This window comes from Chaetodon auriga, chromosome 5 (genome assembly GCF_051107435.1).
Source record: "Chaetodon auriga isolate fChaAug3 chromosome 5, fChaAug3.hap1, whole genome shotgun sequence".
Taxonomy (NCBI): domain Eukaryota; kingdom Metazoa; phylum Chordata; class Actinopteri; order Chaetodontiformes; family Chaetodontidae; genus Chaetodon; species Chaetodon auriga.
Window position 1 is genome coordinate 29,582,501 of NC_135078.1, and position 17,500 is coordinate 29,600,000.

General features: G+C 46.6%; 2 protein-coding genes across 9 annotated transcripts in view; both read right to left on the reverse strand.

Annotated features, from left to right (window-relative positions):
- The window catches only part of LOC143320536 (rap guanine nucleotide exchange factor 1-like), a 17,554-nt gene extending 10,180 nt beyond the window's left edge, over positions 1–7,374 (reverse strand). For 3 of the 5 annotated variants that reach the window (XM_076730268.1, XM_076730272.1, XM_076730271.1), the window contains exons 1-7: positions 6,190–7,374; positions 5,841–5,983; positions 4,760–4,956; positions 4,513–4,669; positions 3,124–3,410; positions 805–919; positions 32–92 (exon numbers count right to left, since the gene is read on the reverse strand). In XM_076730268.1, the coding sequence (XP_076586383.1) occupies positions 32–92; positions 805–919; positions 3,124–3,410; positions 4,513–4,669; positions 4,760–4,956; positions 5,841–5,983; positions 6,190–6,217 (988 nt within the window). In that variant the 5' untranslated portion in view covers positions 6,218–7,374. The remainder of the gene's footprint in view (positions 1–31; positions 93–804; positions 920–3,123; positions 3,411–4,512; positions 4,670–4,759; positions 4,957–5,840; positions 5,984–6,189) is intronic. The other 2 variants (XM_076730269.1, XM_076730273.1) reach the window with 2 other exon arrangements.
- A 336-nt stretch (positions 7,375–7,710) lies between these two features.
- The window catches only part of LOC143320537 (dynamin-1-like), a 24,108-nt gene continuing 14,318 nt past the window's right edge, over positions 7,711–17,500 (reverse strand). For 2 of the 4 annotated variants that reach the window (XM_076730275.1, XM_076730274.1), the window contains 6 exons: positions 17,049–17,060; positions 15,779–15,946; positions 15,608–15,694; positions 14,870–15,024; positions 14,618–14,788; positions 7,711–9,923 (listed from right to left, as the gene is read on the reverse strand). In XM_076730275.1, the coding sequence (XP_076586390.1) occupies positions 9,863–9,923; positions 14,618–14,788; positions 14,870–15,024; positions 15,608–15,694; positions 15,779–15,946; positions 17,049–17,060 (654 nt within the window). In that variant the 3' untranslated portion in view covers positions 7,711–9,862. Of the gene's footprint in view, positions 11,456–11,661; positions 11,698–14,617; positions 14,789–14,869; positions 15,025–15,607; positions 15,695–15,778; positions 15,947–17,048; positions 17,061–17,500 lie in introns of all 4 variants that reach the window. The other 2 variants (XM_076730277.1, XM_076730276.1) reach the window with 2 other exon arrangements.

Genomic DNA, 17,500 nt, shown 5'->3' on the forward strand with positions numbered 1-17,500 from the left:
GTGTGTGTGTGTGTGTGTGTGTGTTTCTTACCACAGTGTGTGTTCTCAGCAGCAGAGTCTGCAGAAGAAAGGCCATGCTTCAAACAGTCCTCCTGTAACACACACACACACACACACACACACACACACAGACACACACACACACACACACACACACACACACACACACACACAACTAGTGTAAAATTAGGGTTTATAAAACTGATCACCACCTCGAGAGGCTTCTTGCTTCCAAATAAACTGGATATATTTCTGATGACCTTCATTGAACAAAATATCTCCTTACACACGGGATCAAACAGGCCTGTCAGGCCAGCAGGTGGCGATAAAGTCTACGTCAACGGTTTGTCAAATACCAGAGAAGACGATTCTGAGTATTTGGAATGAGCTTATTGTCTGTTTTAAACAGATACACAGAAAGAAAAATCTCAGTTTCACCGATGTAACGAGAGCTAACGAGACCAAACAAGAGCTAACAAGACAAAATGAGGCCAAACGAGAGTTAACAAGACCAAACAAAACCTAACAAGAGCTAACGAGAGCTAACAAGACCAAACGAGGCCAACAGAGAGCTAACCAGAGCTAACGAGCACTAACAAGACCAAACAAGGCCAAAGGAGAGCTAACAAGAGCTAACGAGACCTAATGCTACCTAATGTGGCCAAACAAGTCCAAACAAGACCTAACAAGAAAAAACAAGTCCAAACAATGCCTGACAAGGCAAACAAGTTCCAAAACCAAGGAAACTTTGCGTATACCTGTGGTCAAGGCTTGAATTAGCATGAAAAAAAAGTGCTCATGTACCTGTTGTACCTGGCTGTTTACTTCAGCCTCTCGTCTCATTGGTGCTACTACAGCAATCCTGCAGGGGGTGGGGCCTGATGATGACTGACGTTTTTTAGGCGGCAGGGCTGGAGGCCTAAAGGGGGGACAGACAGACTTGATAAAAATTTCCCCAAAAACAGAATATCCAGCACTGATTTGACATGAATCCAATGATATGACATCAGTGTCACAGAAACAGGGACCGCCGAGCTCCACGACTGAAGTCCAGCTGAGTTTCACCCAGATGAACTCAAACTGTGGTCACACTTACAGAAAATCGTGAAAATCAGAGTCTGGTACACTGATGGAGACAAACAGCAGGCGGAGCTCGTCCTCCAGCTGCTGCCATTAAACCACCTATACTTCTGGTACTCTGTAATGCTGTAGTACTTTGGTTACAGAGACACTTCTGGTACTCCATAGTACTGCAATACTTCAGTAGCTGCATGAATGCATCAGTAATTATAAATCAATAATCTAATTATACATTTTTTTCTGATCCAAGCTATTCTGAATGAGTACTTTTACTTTTGGTACTTTGAGCACATTTTGGTACCACAGCTGTGAGAGATATCCTCCCTCTACTATCAAGTCATCTCTCAAACAGATGGAGGGCAGCTTCAAGTCTCCATCTTTGCTTATTTTCTTCTTCACTGACCGGCAGACCAATCAGCAGCACGAGCTGAGGTCACATGACCTGCTGGGATTTTAAAGTGTTGTGTCGTTAAATTGTTGATTTCCATGAAAAGCAACAAAGAGAAGCAGAAACTGTCTCTCTCACTTCTTCTTTCTCTTCTTCCTGTCGTTCAGCTAACAGAGAGACAGGAAGTTCAGGGGGGTGGATGACATGTGATGTCTTCAGTCTACTTCCTGTTTCATTCACGGATCTATTTCTGCTCGTCGTATCATCCTCTCTCTCCTCACGGCCACAGTTTCACTTACAGCAGATCAAATGAAGGAGTGGAGTTTAATATTCAGGACAGAGTTTCATTTAAAACAGGCTTTGAAATAAGTCTTTCATCCATGTGAAGCATCTCCCTGCTGAAGGTCTGCAGATGGCCCAGTAACATGAAGGGAGTATCAAATACTTTCTTTAAAAGCCAGAGTAAACAGTTACTACGACCGATGATGTCAGTCTGTATCAACATCTGGTCACATGATGGATTTCATGAATTGATCTCAGCCAACAGAAGCTGAGATGTTTCGGTCCAGACTGAAACTGCTGTTGGATGATTGTGTTGAAACGTTGAGACGTTCATGTTCTCCTCAGGATGAACTGTGGTACCTTTAATGATCCTCTGACTTTTCATGTAGCGCCATCATCAGGTCAATGTGTCCAATACTTCAGTTTATGAGCAAATATCTGCAGAGCTACTTGCTTTGTTGTTACTGCCAATTAGCAAATGTTAGCATGCTAACACGCTATGTTAAGATGGTAAACATGAGCTGTGTCCCAATTCAGCGGCTGCATCCTTCGGAGGACCCAGCCTACGCGGTCTCCGGAGGCAACGGCTTCGGAGGCTCCTCCGTCGGCCGCATCAACTATCGTTAAATGGGACGGTCTAGCCTTCGGAGCATTTCCTGATTGCGTCACGACGTCATAACTTCTTCCCTCCTAACCCGGGAAAAACACACGTACGGGGTGCAGAGATGCGCCCGGACGGCTCTTATCGCTTGTAAGAGGCGCGAAATGTAGCCTATTATACAACTTACAAACTGACCTGATGTGAATATCTTCACAGCTTCAATAGGACATTAGTTGACATGCGAGCTTGTAACATTTGTAAGTGAAGGGTTTTAATAAGGCTCACAGTTAACTGAGCTCCTCATATCAACAGGTCGCCATTATTAACAAAAACAATCGGTGTGCAAAGCATCTTGGGATATGGGAGGCCGCGAAGGATTGTAGCAACGCATCCTTCGAATACAGGGAAAAGGAGGACGCATTTGTCGGCTGCATTTGGAGGATCCTTCGAATTTGGACGAATTGGGACAGCCTTCGCGCAGCGTTATGACGTCATCGGCCTTCAAATCCATCCTCCGAAGGATGCAGCTGCTGAATTGGGACACAGCTACGGTAAGCATCTGCTAAACATTAGCATGTTAGCATGGTCATTGTGAGCGTGTTAGCTTGATGATGTTAGCATTTACCTCAAAGCGCTGCAGGGTTTAAGTACAGCCTCACAGAGCTACCTGTCGACTCTCAGTCTGATCATCTTCCTCAGAACATCTTCCTCCTCTGCTGTCAAACTCAAACAACACATTCATCTCAGTCACTGACGTTTTGTCCAGACTCACCTCATCACAGGTAGGGGGGGCACCTCAGGGACGGGAATCGGGGGTTTAGGAGGAACTAAAACCATCTGGTCCTCCCCTCTCCTTTCCGTTCTCACCACCTCCTCCTCCTCCTCCTCCTCCTTCTCTGCCTCCTTCTTTGCAGCACCTCCTGGACTTTGGCAGGTAGACGTCCTGTCTGATGTCTGCAGGTTGTCAAACGCACCTGGCTGTCCTATGCCAGACTGTGATTGGACAGGAGACAAGGGGGAGGGGCCATCTTGTCTCTCTGCAGCCAATCGAACCAGTTCCTGACAGGCAAACATGTCATTACAACAGAATACAAAAAAAAAAATTAAAAAAAAATGCTAAGACAGGACATCATGGACAGGAGGGCAAGACGACTGGAGGACCAAGCAACAGGACAGAAGAAGGCAAGACAAGTAGAAAAAGAATACCAGGACAGACCACAACAACACGAACAGGACAGGATGTCCATGGTACTCGCTTTGGCCTCTTTATTAAGACAGGACACTGAGAACAGGACAAAAAGATTGGACACTTTGAGTAAAACCGTATGAACAGGAACCGTCAGGCTTTTTGTTGTTGTGGGACTGGACAGAACAAGGAAGACAACATTATCAGACAGGAAATGACCTGGACAATAACAGAAGAGCAAAATATATTGGCTATTTTTTCAGGAACTGACGGAGCTGAATAATAAGACGAAGAACAGGACACAAAAAGGACAAGAAGAAAAGGACACAACAATGACCAGGACCAGGCAGAAGAGGACAGAGTGGGAAAATGGGGAAAACATGACAGGACAAAAGAATTTTGGGACAGGACAAGACTGTCTCACTGTGGAAAGACTGTAACCCTGAACTTTACCAACGGAGACAAACTTAAAGAGACTGAGACGTATTAAAACACTGGTTCACTGAAATTACACTTCAGTCAGACGGATACAGAAATGTCTCTTAGAGGTGATGCATCAAAAGTCTGTTTAAAGGACTGATGTCGTCCAACTGCTTCGATCACAATCAGCTGACAACAAGGAGAAAAAGGGCAGGACAGAGTTTGATAGAACAACAAGATCAGCAAGGGACAGGACATGAAAGGACAACTGAAAAACAATGAGACAGAGGAGGGCAGAAGAGAACGAGACAATGAGAACAAGACAAAATGGTCTGACAGACACTGGACACTGGAGGACAGGATAGGAGAAGACAGGAAGAGTTCATTAAAACAAGATATCACAGAAGGACAAACAGGGCAGGAGACAAAACAACATGAACAAGACATGATACAGTGAGCTGGAGGACAGGTCAGTCCTTATCCTCACTTCGTCTAGAGCAGTGTCCATTTTCATTCAAACAAGGACACAAACAGCAGGCTATTATTTGTCCTCACCTTGACCCCGTCCAGCACGGCCCTTATCACCGTAGTAACGCTTGCCGTGGACTCTTTGTTGTCAGGGACCACACCTTGCAGCATCACCTGATCGGCCCAGCGAATCAGCTGAGCCACAGAATGGTAGAGGCGAGCCAGACAGGAGGAGACGGTCTTACTGAAGAGGGGACGGACGGGGACAGGTCAGGCAACAGGAGACAGGTCACTGACTGGTGTTCAGGGTCAAACGTCCACAGGTGTCACCTACCTGTTGTGCAGGTGTGGTTCCAGCTGAACCAGAGTCTGGACCGCCTCCAGGACTCCACTGGACGCGCCGCCCAGCAGACCACCCACCACAGACAGGTTCAGGACCATTTTGTCCGCCAACAGTCTGTCCACCAGAGCTTTGAAGTACTGCAGAGAACTGACGACGGCCCGCTGCTGGTCCGCTAACACACACGCCAACTGACAGAACAACATTTCCCATCAGCCCACTGACCGCTGATGTCACTGTGATGTCATCAGGCTGTGATACAAACTGGAGCTCCAATGAAGGGCCCCGGGTGTATTATGGGTAATGTAGGATCCAGTGTTATTGGACAGAAGTCAGGAAATCTCCAGCATGGACGGAGGTTTACATTCAAGCTTGGACAGAAGAGAGTGGACAGCCCTGTCCACATACGTTAGCGGACTTTCAGTCAGGTTCACAGAACTGGTTATCTCCTCTGGGCTCCTCAAGGATCCGTCCTCGGTCCTGTTTTCTTTTCCCCAAACACACTTCCTGTTTGGAACCAACTATGCAGAAGACACCCGTCTCTTCAAGACCAGGTGACCTACACACACCTGACCACTGCTGTTTTAAAATACGTGTGTGTGTGTGTACCTTTGTTGCAGTGTGTGTGTGTGTACCTTTGTTGCTGTGTGTGTGTGTGTGTGTGTGTGTGTGTGTGTGTGTACCTTGTGTTGCAGCGTGTGTGTGTGTGTGTGTACCTTTGTTGCAGTGTGTGTGTGTGTGTGTGTACCTTGTGTTGCAGCGTGTGTGTGTGTGTGTGTGTGTGTGTGTACCTTTGTTGCAGTGTGTGTGTGTGTACCTTGTGTTGCAGCGTGTGTGTGTGTGTGTACCTTGTGTTGCAGTGTGTGTGTGTGTGTGTGTACCTTTGTTGCAGTGTGTGTGTGTGTGTACCTTGTGCTGCAGTGTGTGTGTGTGTGTGTGTGTGTGTGTGTGTGTACCTTGTGCTGCAGTGTGTGTGTGTGTGTGTGTGTGTGTGTACCTTGTGCTGCAGTGTGTGTGTGTGTGTGTGTGTGTGTGTACCTTGTGCTGCAGTGTGTGTGTGTGTGTGTGTGTGTACCTTGCATTGTGAGGGCTCGTGCAGGTTCAGATCAGGTGGTTTGACTCTCTGTGACGGGGTGTGTTTGATTCGCTCAGAGCGTCTGATCCGCTGTGGGTGGAGCTTATCCTTCAGCTTCATTGTCAGAGACACAAACTGGGAGGCTGGAGAGGAAGAGCATCATCATCATCATCATCATCATCATCATCATCAGTATCATCATCACCGTCATGATCAAAACTCCATAATAGAAGCATCTCAGCTAAAATTCAAACGATAAACTCTGTAGGAAAGTGACAGGAGGTGAATGTTTTTAGCCTGTGGTGGCTAACCGTTAGCATGAGGCAGCAGGAGCAGGAGAGGAATTTACCTGTCTTACTCTCAGCCCGGGAGGACATGTCTGCAGGTGGACAGACAGACAGACAGACAGACGGCTGGTAGCGTCAGATCAGCAGAGCACACAGTTTAATCCTCTGGCCTCATGGTCTTCGTCTCACACTCGGCTCTCTCTGTGTCTCCTCTTCCTGTCTCACTCTCTTTAAATATTTCACTTTTCTACTGTCTCGCTCTTCCTCCTTCAGCTCTCGTTCTCTGTTGCGCTCCGTCTTCCTTCCTCTTCCTCTTCTTCCTCTTTCTGTCTCAGTCAGATAGCTTTCAGTCAGATGTGTCTGTGCTGTCAGTGAGGGGGTGATGATGCTGTAAGGTCACAGACAGCATCAGTCAGTCTGTCATCCTGCAGCACCACCTGCTGGCTGGAGGCAGACAGCACAGATCTGAGCTGTGAAGCTTTCTGTGGGTCAACGGCAGCAAGTGAAGACGTCAGCTGCTCTTTACCTCAGGTCAGCATCAGTCATCCACGAGTTCAGTGTTCAGTCACTTCAGTCTGTTGAGGGGATTCAATGTCCAGCAGATCCAGATTTAATTACAATTACAGTCAGTCGTTTGACAGATGCTTTTATCCAAAGCGACGTACAGATGAGATTTTCATACATCACAAGGTTCAACAGGAGTCAGTCCAGACTGGACAAAGGTGCTACGAGGTGATGCTCCGAGTGAACAGAGAGGTTTTCTTTAAGAAAGAGGCTGTTCAGTAAAGAGTTTGGTCTTCAGCCTTCTTCTAAACATCCAGAGGGACTCTGCAGATCGAATGGAGTTTGGTAACTCGTTCCACCACCGGGCAACCACAGAAGAAGAGTCAGGCAGCGCCAGGCGCCGTTCCTGGGCAGAGCGTAGTGAGGAGGGAGGATAGACCTGAACGAGGGGGTTCAGGTAGGTCGCAGCGGTTTTGGTGGCAGTTTTGTAGGCGAGCATCACGGACTTGATGTGGGAACAGCTGGGAACCAGTGGACGGACATGAACAGTGGAGTGACGTGTGCTCTTTGGGCTGGTTGAAGACCAGACGAGCCGCCACATTCTGGATCATCTGCAGGGGTTTTTCTTACTGATTCTTCCTGAGGATCTGATGAACTCTCTCCACCCTGAATAAACGACATAAAGACACTTCATCCAACTGCAGATTTTTTTAACTTTTCTTCAGTATTTCAGCGATCCAGTGATTATTGTCTGTACATCAGGTCTACACAACAGGAGGCGCTAACAGGAGCTGCTAACAGCTAATTCAGCAGACTGCTACTGGAGACAGTTTGGCTAAATGCACATGTGGCGCAGACTCTGTTAATTGATGAGTAACCTCATAAGTTGGTGAAGAGCTGATTGGTTCGTCACTGAGTCAGTTGAGTTTCTTCTGCTTTGTAGTTTGATGATTCTTTGTGGAGGAAGTGAGGAGATTTTAGGAAAATGTTAAACTGGTTTAGCTGATCTCAAACTTAACAGACGAGCAGAGAAAAAGGGTTTGTTTGATTTGAATGAAGCAGACTGAACACTCGTCATCTTCAGTCACAAACACTTTATTCATGTCAACACGTCTCTGTTGGCCCTGATCACATGACACTAAGATACACAACTACACACACACACACACACACACACACACACACACACACACACACTGTAAAACACACACACACACACACACACACACACACACACAGTACAGTCTAGGCCACTGCATATTTCAGGTGAACAGATCTACAGATACGTTCCTCACATAGATATGGTTCATATGTTCCATTAACACTACTTTTACATTAATACCTTACAGGGTGAACTAATCACGATCACAGGTGTGTGTGTGTGTGTGTGTGTGTGTGTGTGTGTGTGTGTGCGTGTGTGTGTGTGTGTGTGTGTGTGTGTGTGCGTGTGTGTGTGTTTTACAGTGTGTGTGTGTTTTACAGTGTGTGTGTGTGTGTGTGTGTGCGTGTGTGTGTGTGCGTGTGTGTGTGTTTTACAGTGTGTGTGTGTTTTACAGTGTGTGTGTGTGTGTGTGTGTGCGTGTGTGTGTGTTGGAGGCTGAGCTGCGTTCAACATGCTGCTGCAGAGCAACATGTGCAACACTTTACTATTAAAGAACATTCAAAATCACAAAACACTTTTGAGAAGGACTTTAAATCAGAGTTTAACCTCCATGCTGATATTAATGTGACACCTCACAGCTACAAACACAGTCTGCTAACACTCGACTAACACAGTGAAGCATGTGTTGTGTTGAACGCAGCTCAGAGCTCGATTAAGTCAAGAGAATCACCACAACATGAACAGCATACATAGATACAGGTAGAATAAATAGATCAGCAGTTACAGTTTAGATTCGTTCTGTCAACAGACAAACATTAACCCTCATCATTAACAGACTGTCTGTAGCCTCCTGCAACATTTCCATCGACTGGATTCATTCATCACATCTCCGTCAACCAAAGATAACACACAAATGAAGCCTCACTTCAGAACATGTTCATCAAATATTGAATGTAAGACGTTTGTGTCAAACACATTTCTGTTGCTACAAATGATGTTTTTATTTCACAAGATTTTAATAACTGACACTTTATTTGAGTGAGTTTACTTTGTAAGTTTCCCAGAAAGATTTATTTGATTTGAGACAAAAGGTTCACTTGGCACACTCCCAATTAATTTGATCCAATCAATTAAATTCAAAAGTTCTTTTAGGAAAACTCACAAGGAATCTTTAGGAAATGCCAAAAAACAATAAAGTATGAAGTTACAGACAAATTGTGAACAGTAGATAGTTGTTGTCAGTAGTTTGCTACTAACTGAGTTGACCAACTGGAACCCGTCAGAGCAAGCTGGACCCAGTTACAACCAGCTGGAACCAGTAAGAACCAATTACAACGAGTAGGAGCCAGGTGGAAAGACATGGGACCAGTTTGATGCAATTGGCCACTGAAACCAGCTGGAACTGGTTAGAACCAGATGGCAGTGACACGACTGGCAGATGTCAGCAGAACAGAACAGAGTACAGAAGAACCAGAATGCAGTAGAGTAGATTCTAGGACCACTGGTTTAAATGGGAGAAAGCTAACAAAGCTAAATGTGTTTGGTAGGATACAACATCTCCTTACAAGGTAACAGCTAACATCAGAAATATTAACAAGGACCGCAGATAGTAAGTTAAAACATCCGATCAGCTTCACACAAGACAGAGAAAACAGTAAAGAAAAATAGAACTCAATTATCGTTCCAGGAGTGGATGCAGTGAGCTAACAGGCTAGCTACCTGTGCAGGCAGGTCTGATCCCAGAACAGCCTGAACATCCAGAGGAGTGAGAGGTCTTCACTTGGACGCATCTCTGGAGTCTCCTACAGTACTCTGAAAACCTGATGTCAGCGGATAATTACATGATTCTGTCACAGTTGTTTTGACAGTGTGAGGAGGCAGACGGGCAGATGACCTGTCTCACTCTCCTGGGCAGACAAGAAGCTACACAACATATCTATACACTCAATATTGCAATAGCATTTTGCTGATTGTTTGCTCGTTGTAATGTGCTGATAGTTAATATCAGTATTATCATTATTATTATTATTTATTATTATTATTATTACTAGTAAGGTTCACAGTAACACAGCATCAGTAGAGACCAGTTGAACAGTTCAGTAGAGACACAGATACACACTGGGTTCAGGTTAACCCTCAATAGAAGACTGGGGGCTCTCTCCATGGGCGGGGCTACCTTTACTGGGACGACTGGGGAAAAAATGACAAAAAACAAACATGAAGAGAAAAGAAGAGAGCAACAGTGAATCAACAGAAAAACAAACAGGCAGGAGGGTTCAAGGGTCAAAGGTCATGCCAATCAATGAGCAATACTCTGTTGGTACCTGTCGGAACCAGTGAAACCAGTCAGAAACAGCAACTGAAAAAAGCAGGCAGGTGGAGTTCAGGGTCAAACCTCACACAGAACTTGAGATGGAAACAGAACCGACTGGAACCAGATGGTCAGAAACCAGTTAGAAACAGTGGGAACTAATCAAAATAGACTGGAACCAGTTAAAACCAATTGCAGTCATTCAGAGATAGTCCAGTAACCTCAAAAACTATAAGACACAGAGGTGGAGCACGCAATGAAGAACATTATGAAAAGCAAATTAATCACAAAGTTATTATCTAACTCTGATCCACTGGGATCAGAGTTACAGTACTCCAGCAAATTGGTGCTGTCAGTACTTCTGCCAGAATACCATCTGAAGAGTGCTGTGGAAGTCAACACATCCGGGGTCAAAGACGTGGTGGACAAAGTCCAGAAAGAGGGCAGGAGTATCTCTACTGACTGTGAACGCCTCTCTGACTGACAGAACAGATAACTGCAGCGATATAAAATGACCTGAGCACAACACAAACACAACATGCACTTGTGTTAGAGCTGCAGGAACCAGTGTAACAAGCAGGAAACTGCTGACACCAGTAGGAACCAAATGTAACTAGTAGGAGCCCATTGGAACCAGCTGGAACCACTACGAATATGTTGGACCCATTTGGCAACCATCCAAACCTCTTTAAACCAACTCAATCAAGTATGAACCTCTTGAAATCAGTAAGTCTGTTGGTACCAGCTGGACTTTATTATAACCAGTTGAAGGCTACTGAAACTAGAGCGAACCAGAAGGCTACTGAAACAAGTGAGAACCAGACAGATCCAGCTGGATCCAGCTGGAACAACTAAAGCTTGTTGGGACCAGCTGGAGCAAGCAAGAGTCAATTGGAAGCACTCAGACCCGGTTGGAATCTGAACCGGTTGGAATCAGAACCACTTTGAACCAGACGGAAGCAGCAGGCATATTCTGCAAACAGTTGGGACCAGTACAAACTCTGGTAGGACCAGTAGCCCTTGGAACCAGCTGGACATGTGAGGGCCCAGTAGCCAGAAGAAACCAACTGGACTAAGCTGAAACCACTTGTAACAATCTGTACCCAGACAAAACCAGTGCAGACATGTTTAGCCTAGCTGAAACCAGTGGTAACCAGTAGAACCTTGTTGTCACCAGCTGGCACTCAATGAGTAGGAAGCCTTTGGAATCAGTATTAGCTGGTTCTGAGGTGTGTGTGGACAGTGTGTTTGTGCTCCAAAACCACATGTGAGACCTTCGTGAACTTGAGTGAAACATGAAACAAGTTTAACGCAGCTGGATCCTCAGATTTAATGTGTTTGTGGTGTGTGTTAGAGGGAGGAGTCAGAATCTGGTCTGGAGGGTCGAGATGGAGATGCCGGAGCCCTCCGACTGGAGACGACACAACAAAACAACAGACAGACAGAGAGAGACAGACAGAGAGACGACCAGTCATTAACAAGTCGATGGAGCTGTCAATCACAAGCTAACTATGATGCTGGGGGAGTGGGTGGGGTCACAAGGACAGCAATCTGATTGGACAATGAGGCACACACAGAGTTGGTGAGACAGTGACATCACACAGACAGCTGACGTACCATTGGTGGACTCCTCACTGGTCACTGATAGAGATTCTGAAAGAATAACCATATGTGGTCAATATGAGGGTGGGGCTACCTGCTCCGACACTGACACACCTGAGAGCTTCCTGTTTAGCTTTATAAGGTACTGTTAGAACAGGATCACACAAACAGAGAGCGAGAGACAAACAGTTAGTGAGACAGACAGACAGACAGACAGACAGGTAGACAGACAGGTAGACAGACAGGTAGACTGACAGGTAGACAGACAGACAGACAGACAGACAGACAGACAGACAGACAGGTAGACTGACAGCAAGTTAGACAGACAGGTAGACAGACAGACAGGTAGACAGACAGGTAGACAGACAGGTAGACTGACAGGTAGACAGACAGACAGACAGACAGGTAGACAGACAGGTAGACAGACAGGTAGACTGACAGATAGACAGACAGACAGACAGACAGACAGACAGACAGGTAGACAGACAGACAGACAGGCAGACAGACAGACAGACAGGTAGACAGACAGGTAGACAGACAGACAGACAGACAGACAGACAGGTAGACTGACAGCAAGTTAGACAGACAGGTAGACAGACAGACAGGTAGACAGACAGGTAGACAGACAGGTAGACTGACAGGTAGACAGACAGACAGACAGACAGGCAGACAGACAGACAGACAGGTAGACAGACACACAGACAGGCAGACAGACAGACAGACAGACAGACAGACAGACAGACAGACAGACAGGTAGACAGACAGACAGACAGACAGACAGACAGACAGACAGACAGGTAGACAGACAGGTAGACAGACAGACAGACAGACATGGCTCTAGGTGGATGTACATGGAGACAGACAGTTTGTTGAAATATTGATCAGTTTTGTGTGTGTGAGTCCAGTGCAGAGGGAGGTCCAGCAGGTATTTAGCCTAGCTTAGCACAGACACTGGAAGCGGGGGGAAACTGTTAGCCTGGCACAGTCAGTCTTCTGGGGCAGCCTCGTTGGAAGCGGCGGTCATGAATCCTGAAGTCTGGACCTCTGAGCTGGACTCACACACAACTGCAGACTTCCCAAACTGAGGGACTGATCCTTTAATGTGAGCCGGACGCCTTGTGTTTGAAAATGGAGGAGAGATGAAGTCTGAGGATGAAGAGGAGAAGAACGAGCAGAGGGAGGAGGAGAGGAGGAAAGAAAGGCCAGTCTTTCTTTTCCATGTCTGTGCAGGTTGTTTGTGGATCGCTGCTTTCGTTCTACAGCACCAACAAAGAAGAAACTCCTACATGGACTCTGGTCTGCTCTATTAAACACTGTTTGAGTTCCAGTTTGGTTAAAAAATAAAAGACAAGAGTGTCTGAGTCATGGTTCCAGTTCACATTCATTCATTATTTCTTTATCACTGATAAAGTCATGAAAAGCGAATGTGTCATTCAGAAATATCTGATAAATCATCAGTTAGAACTTCCAGAAGTTTGTTTTGGCTCATTTTGATTCAGAGAATCTGCGTCTTTCTTTTCTTTTCAGAGTTTCAGAGAGCTGATGGCCTGTGGCTCAACCAAACTCGACACCATTAAGTCTTCACCACACCTGGAAACACCTGGAACCAGATTGACTCACATTCATGGTGCATTCAGGTCACATCGATTTGCTCGTGAAAACTTGTTGCTGTCAGAATCAGGTCTGCCGTTCGTCTCGACCTGTTTAAAGAGTTTAAATGTGTCCACTGATATTTTACAGTCGAAGGTCAAACGACGAAGATGTGATGGTGTCTCGTGTTCATGTGGGGAAGGTTACAGTCTCATCATCTTCACCGTTTCAGTCACGTTTCATGGACGTCCTCGTTTCTTCACTCATAGTTTGAGTGACGCCTGACGTGTCCTGTTTGACTTAGTGTCCATTTCTGCTGATTTGTGTGTTTTTGTGAAGTGAAACGAATCGATTCTGAATACAGTAAATTCACATAACAGAGCTTCCATGTGACCTGAACGCAGCACCACAGTAACACTGTGACTTCACACAGCGTCCTGATGCAGGGCTGATGGGAAATGTAGTCTTCAGCTGATCTAAAGGTCCCTTTGCACTGTGTGATTCTGGGCTGTCTGAGACAAAAGCTCAGCCTCACTGTGAGACATCCTCAGAGGGGGGGTCCAGGTCTCTGGAGACCAGAAAAAAAAAACATGTGATGTTTCTGCGATGACGAACCAACCAGTCAGATGACAGAACACAGATGTATGAAACTGCTGAGTCAGACGCTGAAATATTCAGAACGAGGGGAAATAAAAGTGATTAAGCTAAGCTAGCCCACGGTCTCTGATCATCTCGTTTCACTGCTGGCGTCGTACTTTGTAATTTGAAAAGTGATTTAAAGGGACAGTGTTACGTGCCTTAAATCCACTTTGCCGCTGACAGCGTCCACGGCGGTACATCGCTCAGCTTCCCACTCTGGGTCTCCATACTGGGGATGTGCCGGCTGCCATCGAACAACGGCACTTCAAAGGATCTCAACTGTCCCTTTAAAGTCCTCTCAGTTTACATCACTATGAGACAACTTTGATCAAGTGTCAGATCAAACATATCAACAATATCACCTGCTTCTCCTCAGTCTGAAGGGCTCACGTGTTAGCATGCTAACGTTAGCATCGGAAGGCGCTGGTGATCTGCAGCTGGTTCTGATTCAGTGCGAAGCTCAGTTTGATCTGACGAACAGCTGCTGGGTCTCATGAGACGGACACAGTCACACAGTGTAAAGGTGACCTGCAGGGACAAACCAGCAGGGTCAAACGTGCTGGACTCAGGTTACAGTGACTGGAACACCGCAGTCTCTCCTCTCCTGAGGGTCTTTGAACACATCACTCAGAACCAACCAGTTCTGAACCGACAAACCGGAAACAACCAGTCTGTCAGTTTGACCTTTGACCTCAGAGCCCATCATCAAAACGGTGGATAAACACTGTGTGTGTGGAGGTACCTAGGGACTCCAGGTGGGGGCGCTCTGTTGGGTCGGGAGGGGACGGAGGGTGGGGGTCCAGGGTCAGGTGACACGGCGGGACGTGATGGAGGGCCAGGGGCCGCGCGACCGCCTGGACGAGGAGGTCCAGGAGGGGCCCGACGCTGGGGGGTCGGACTGGACATCGGAGACCTGCAGAGACCGGCAGAGCGACTCAGTTATGCTAGTCTTACGCACTGCACCTATCTACGAGCTGAGCCACTGCTGAGTTACCTGCGCCCTGAAGGCATCCCCGTCACCTGCAGCCAGGAGTCGTCGACAGGCGGAGGCATCGCCGTGGTGATGGTGGAGGTGCTGATGTCACCGATGATGCTGAGGCCTTCACGCAGAGCGTGGTACATCTTCAACATCTCATCACGGTGCTGAGCCTGGGCGAGGGAGAGAGACAGAGAGACAGACGGAGGGACAGACAGACAGAGGGACAGACATGTTATGAGGACTTGCGTTGGACACTGACAGGATGCTTAATCAATGTTAACGTTCAACAGAGTCAACCTTCACTTCAAAGTCAAACGACTGACTTCCATTAATCTAAATGTGACTGCAGACATCACCTGCACCTTTAACTACATTCACCTGTCTGCCTGACATCACCTGCACCTTTAACTACATTCACCTGTCTGCCTGACATCACCTGCACCTTTAACTACATTCACCTGTCTGCCTGACATCACCTGCACCTTTAACTACATTCACCTGTCTGCCTGACATCACCTGCACCTTTAACTACATTCACCTGTCTGCCTGTCTTCCTCAGTCTGATCCTGGATAGGTGACAAATATCACAGGTGATGATCCTCTAGGTTGAAGGTCACAGGTGGACAGCTGGAATCAACACCTAGTTTAATGTTGGATCTGCTTCCTGGTTCAAAACCCACCCCCTTGTCTCACTCCTGTCTCTTTCTCTCTCTCTTTCTGTCAGTCTACCTGTCTCTCTCTCTGTCTCCTCACCTGTTCCTGGGACTCCTCCATCAGGGTATTTTGGTCTCCACAAGAGTAAAGTTGAGCCAGCAGGTCAGAGTGAATGAACTCCTTTGTCTGAGGAGCAGAGACGAGGTCACGTGACTCATTGCATCACTTCTTGTGAGTGTGCGTGTATCTGTGTGTTTGTGTGCGTCCTACGTTGTTGACCATCAGGTGCATGATGGTCTTGGGGATGAGGTCTCTGACGGTGCGGTGGATGATGGACAGGTACGAGTCCACCAGGTTCCTGACAATCTCCACCTGTCGTTCCAGCTGAGGGTCCAGACTGTGGATGTGCCCGTCTCCGCTGGCCTCCTCCACCTCCACCTGCACAAACATGGCCGCCGATTAAGTACACACTCACCTACCCACTAGGGATGATGAGATTCATCGATTCGTATCGGTGATCCGATACAAACGTTTGCGATGCGACTGCACCGGTAGATTCAAGGTACATCGGATATAATTTACGGGTGACTTTGCGGTGCATCTCTTCTTGCCTGTCTGCATCGGTAAATTCCATGGTTAAATTATTTCATGTTCTAGTACTATTTCCTGCCCTGACGTGTTTTCCGAGGCAACCTGAATGCACCATCGCTCCTCCTTCACTGACGCAAGCGTGGTTCACAACACGGAGGGAAACGAGAACGACGTTAGCAGCGAGGAGACATTCAGCACACCGGAAAAGACACAGAAATCAAAGGTGTGGCAATATTTCGGGTTTTTCAAGCGAGAAGGTAAACTGGACAAAACGCACGCAGTCAGGTCGTATTATTAGCACTATGCACGTTGTTAATACTGGGCTTTCTGACACCGTTCAACTGTGAAGTTTTACACGTTCTGTAAAATTGTAGAGACAGAGAACATAATTGGGAGTAAGGATTGCTTATTTTAAATAACATTTCATTTTTATTGGTGTGCTCAGTCAAAACAAACCAAATATTACATGCATCTCTCAAACTGATACAGAGAGTAAAGCAGAGTTGTGCTATAAGAAATCTGATATGGGCACACTGTCGAACCACAACTGACTGTATCGAACTGGATCACATCATATCAACCCAATCTCTTTGTAAGCAAATCGTTTTTGAATCGCATCGTATCGTGAACAGGAGCCAATCGCATCGACAGAGGCTTCAGCGTATCGTTAATGTATCGTATCGGCGGCTGCGTATCGAGTCGGCCTCAGTGGTGGAGACAGACATCCCGACTACCCACCGACACAGACGCCATCACTGACCACAAACACACATCACTCCACCTCCACCTGCGGGAACATGACATATATGTGTGCGTGCACGTGTGTGTGTCTGTGCGTGTGTGTGTGTGTGTGTGTGTGTGTGTGTGCGCATGCACGTGTGTTTGTGTGCGTGTGTACAGGCTGTACACACACACACACACACCCCCATCAACAGAAACAGGGACTCACCTTCTCTTTATCCTGCAGGAGGAGAAATAAAAGACATGAAGAGTTTCAGGTTAGTTTCTTATGATATTAGCATGTTGTTGTGTATTAACAAGTAATACTGCCGGAATACTAGAGCATTAATGGTGCAACAATGCAGTAATGACATGTAATGAAGCGATGCTGCAGTAATAATGCAGTAATACTGTGCGATGGCTTCAGTAATACTGTGCGATGGTTGTTGTATGGGGTACCTCAGGGCTCAGTTCTGGGTCCCATTCCTTCTCTCTGTGTTTGCGTTCTTTGCAGACGACACTGTGCTGAATGTCACATGACTAACTCCACTTGTCCCCTTTGTCCAACGTGTGTGTGTTTCATTTCTGTGGGTCTTTGAATGCATCTCTCTTTTGTGCGCTTTGTGTTTTCGTTCCTTTTCTGTCCTCGTGTTGATGTAAAGCACTTTGTAACTTGTGTCT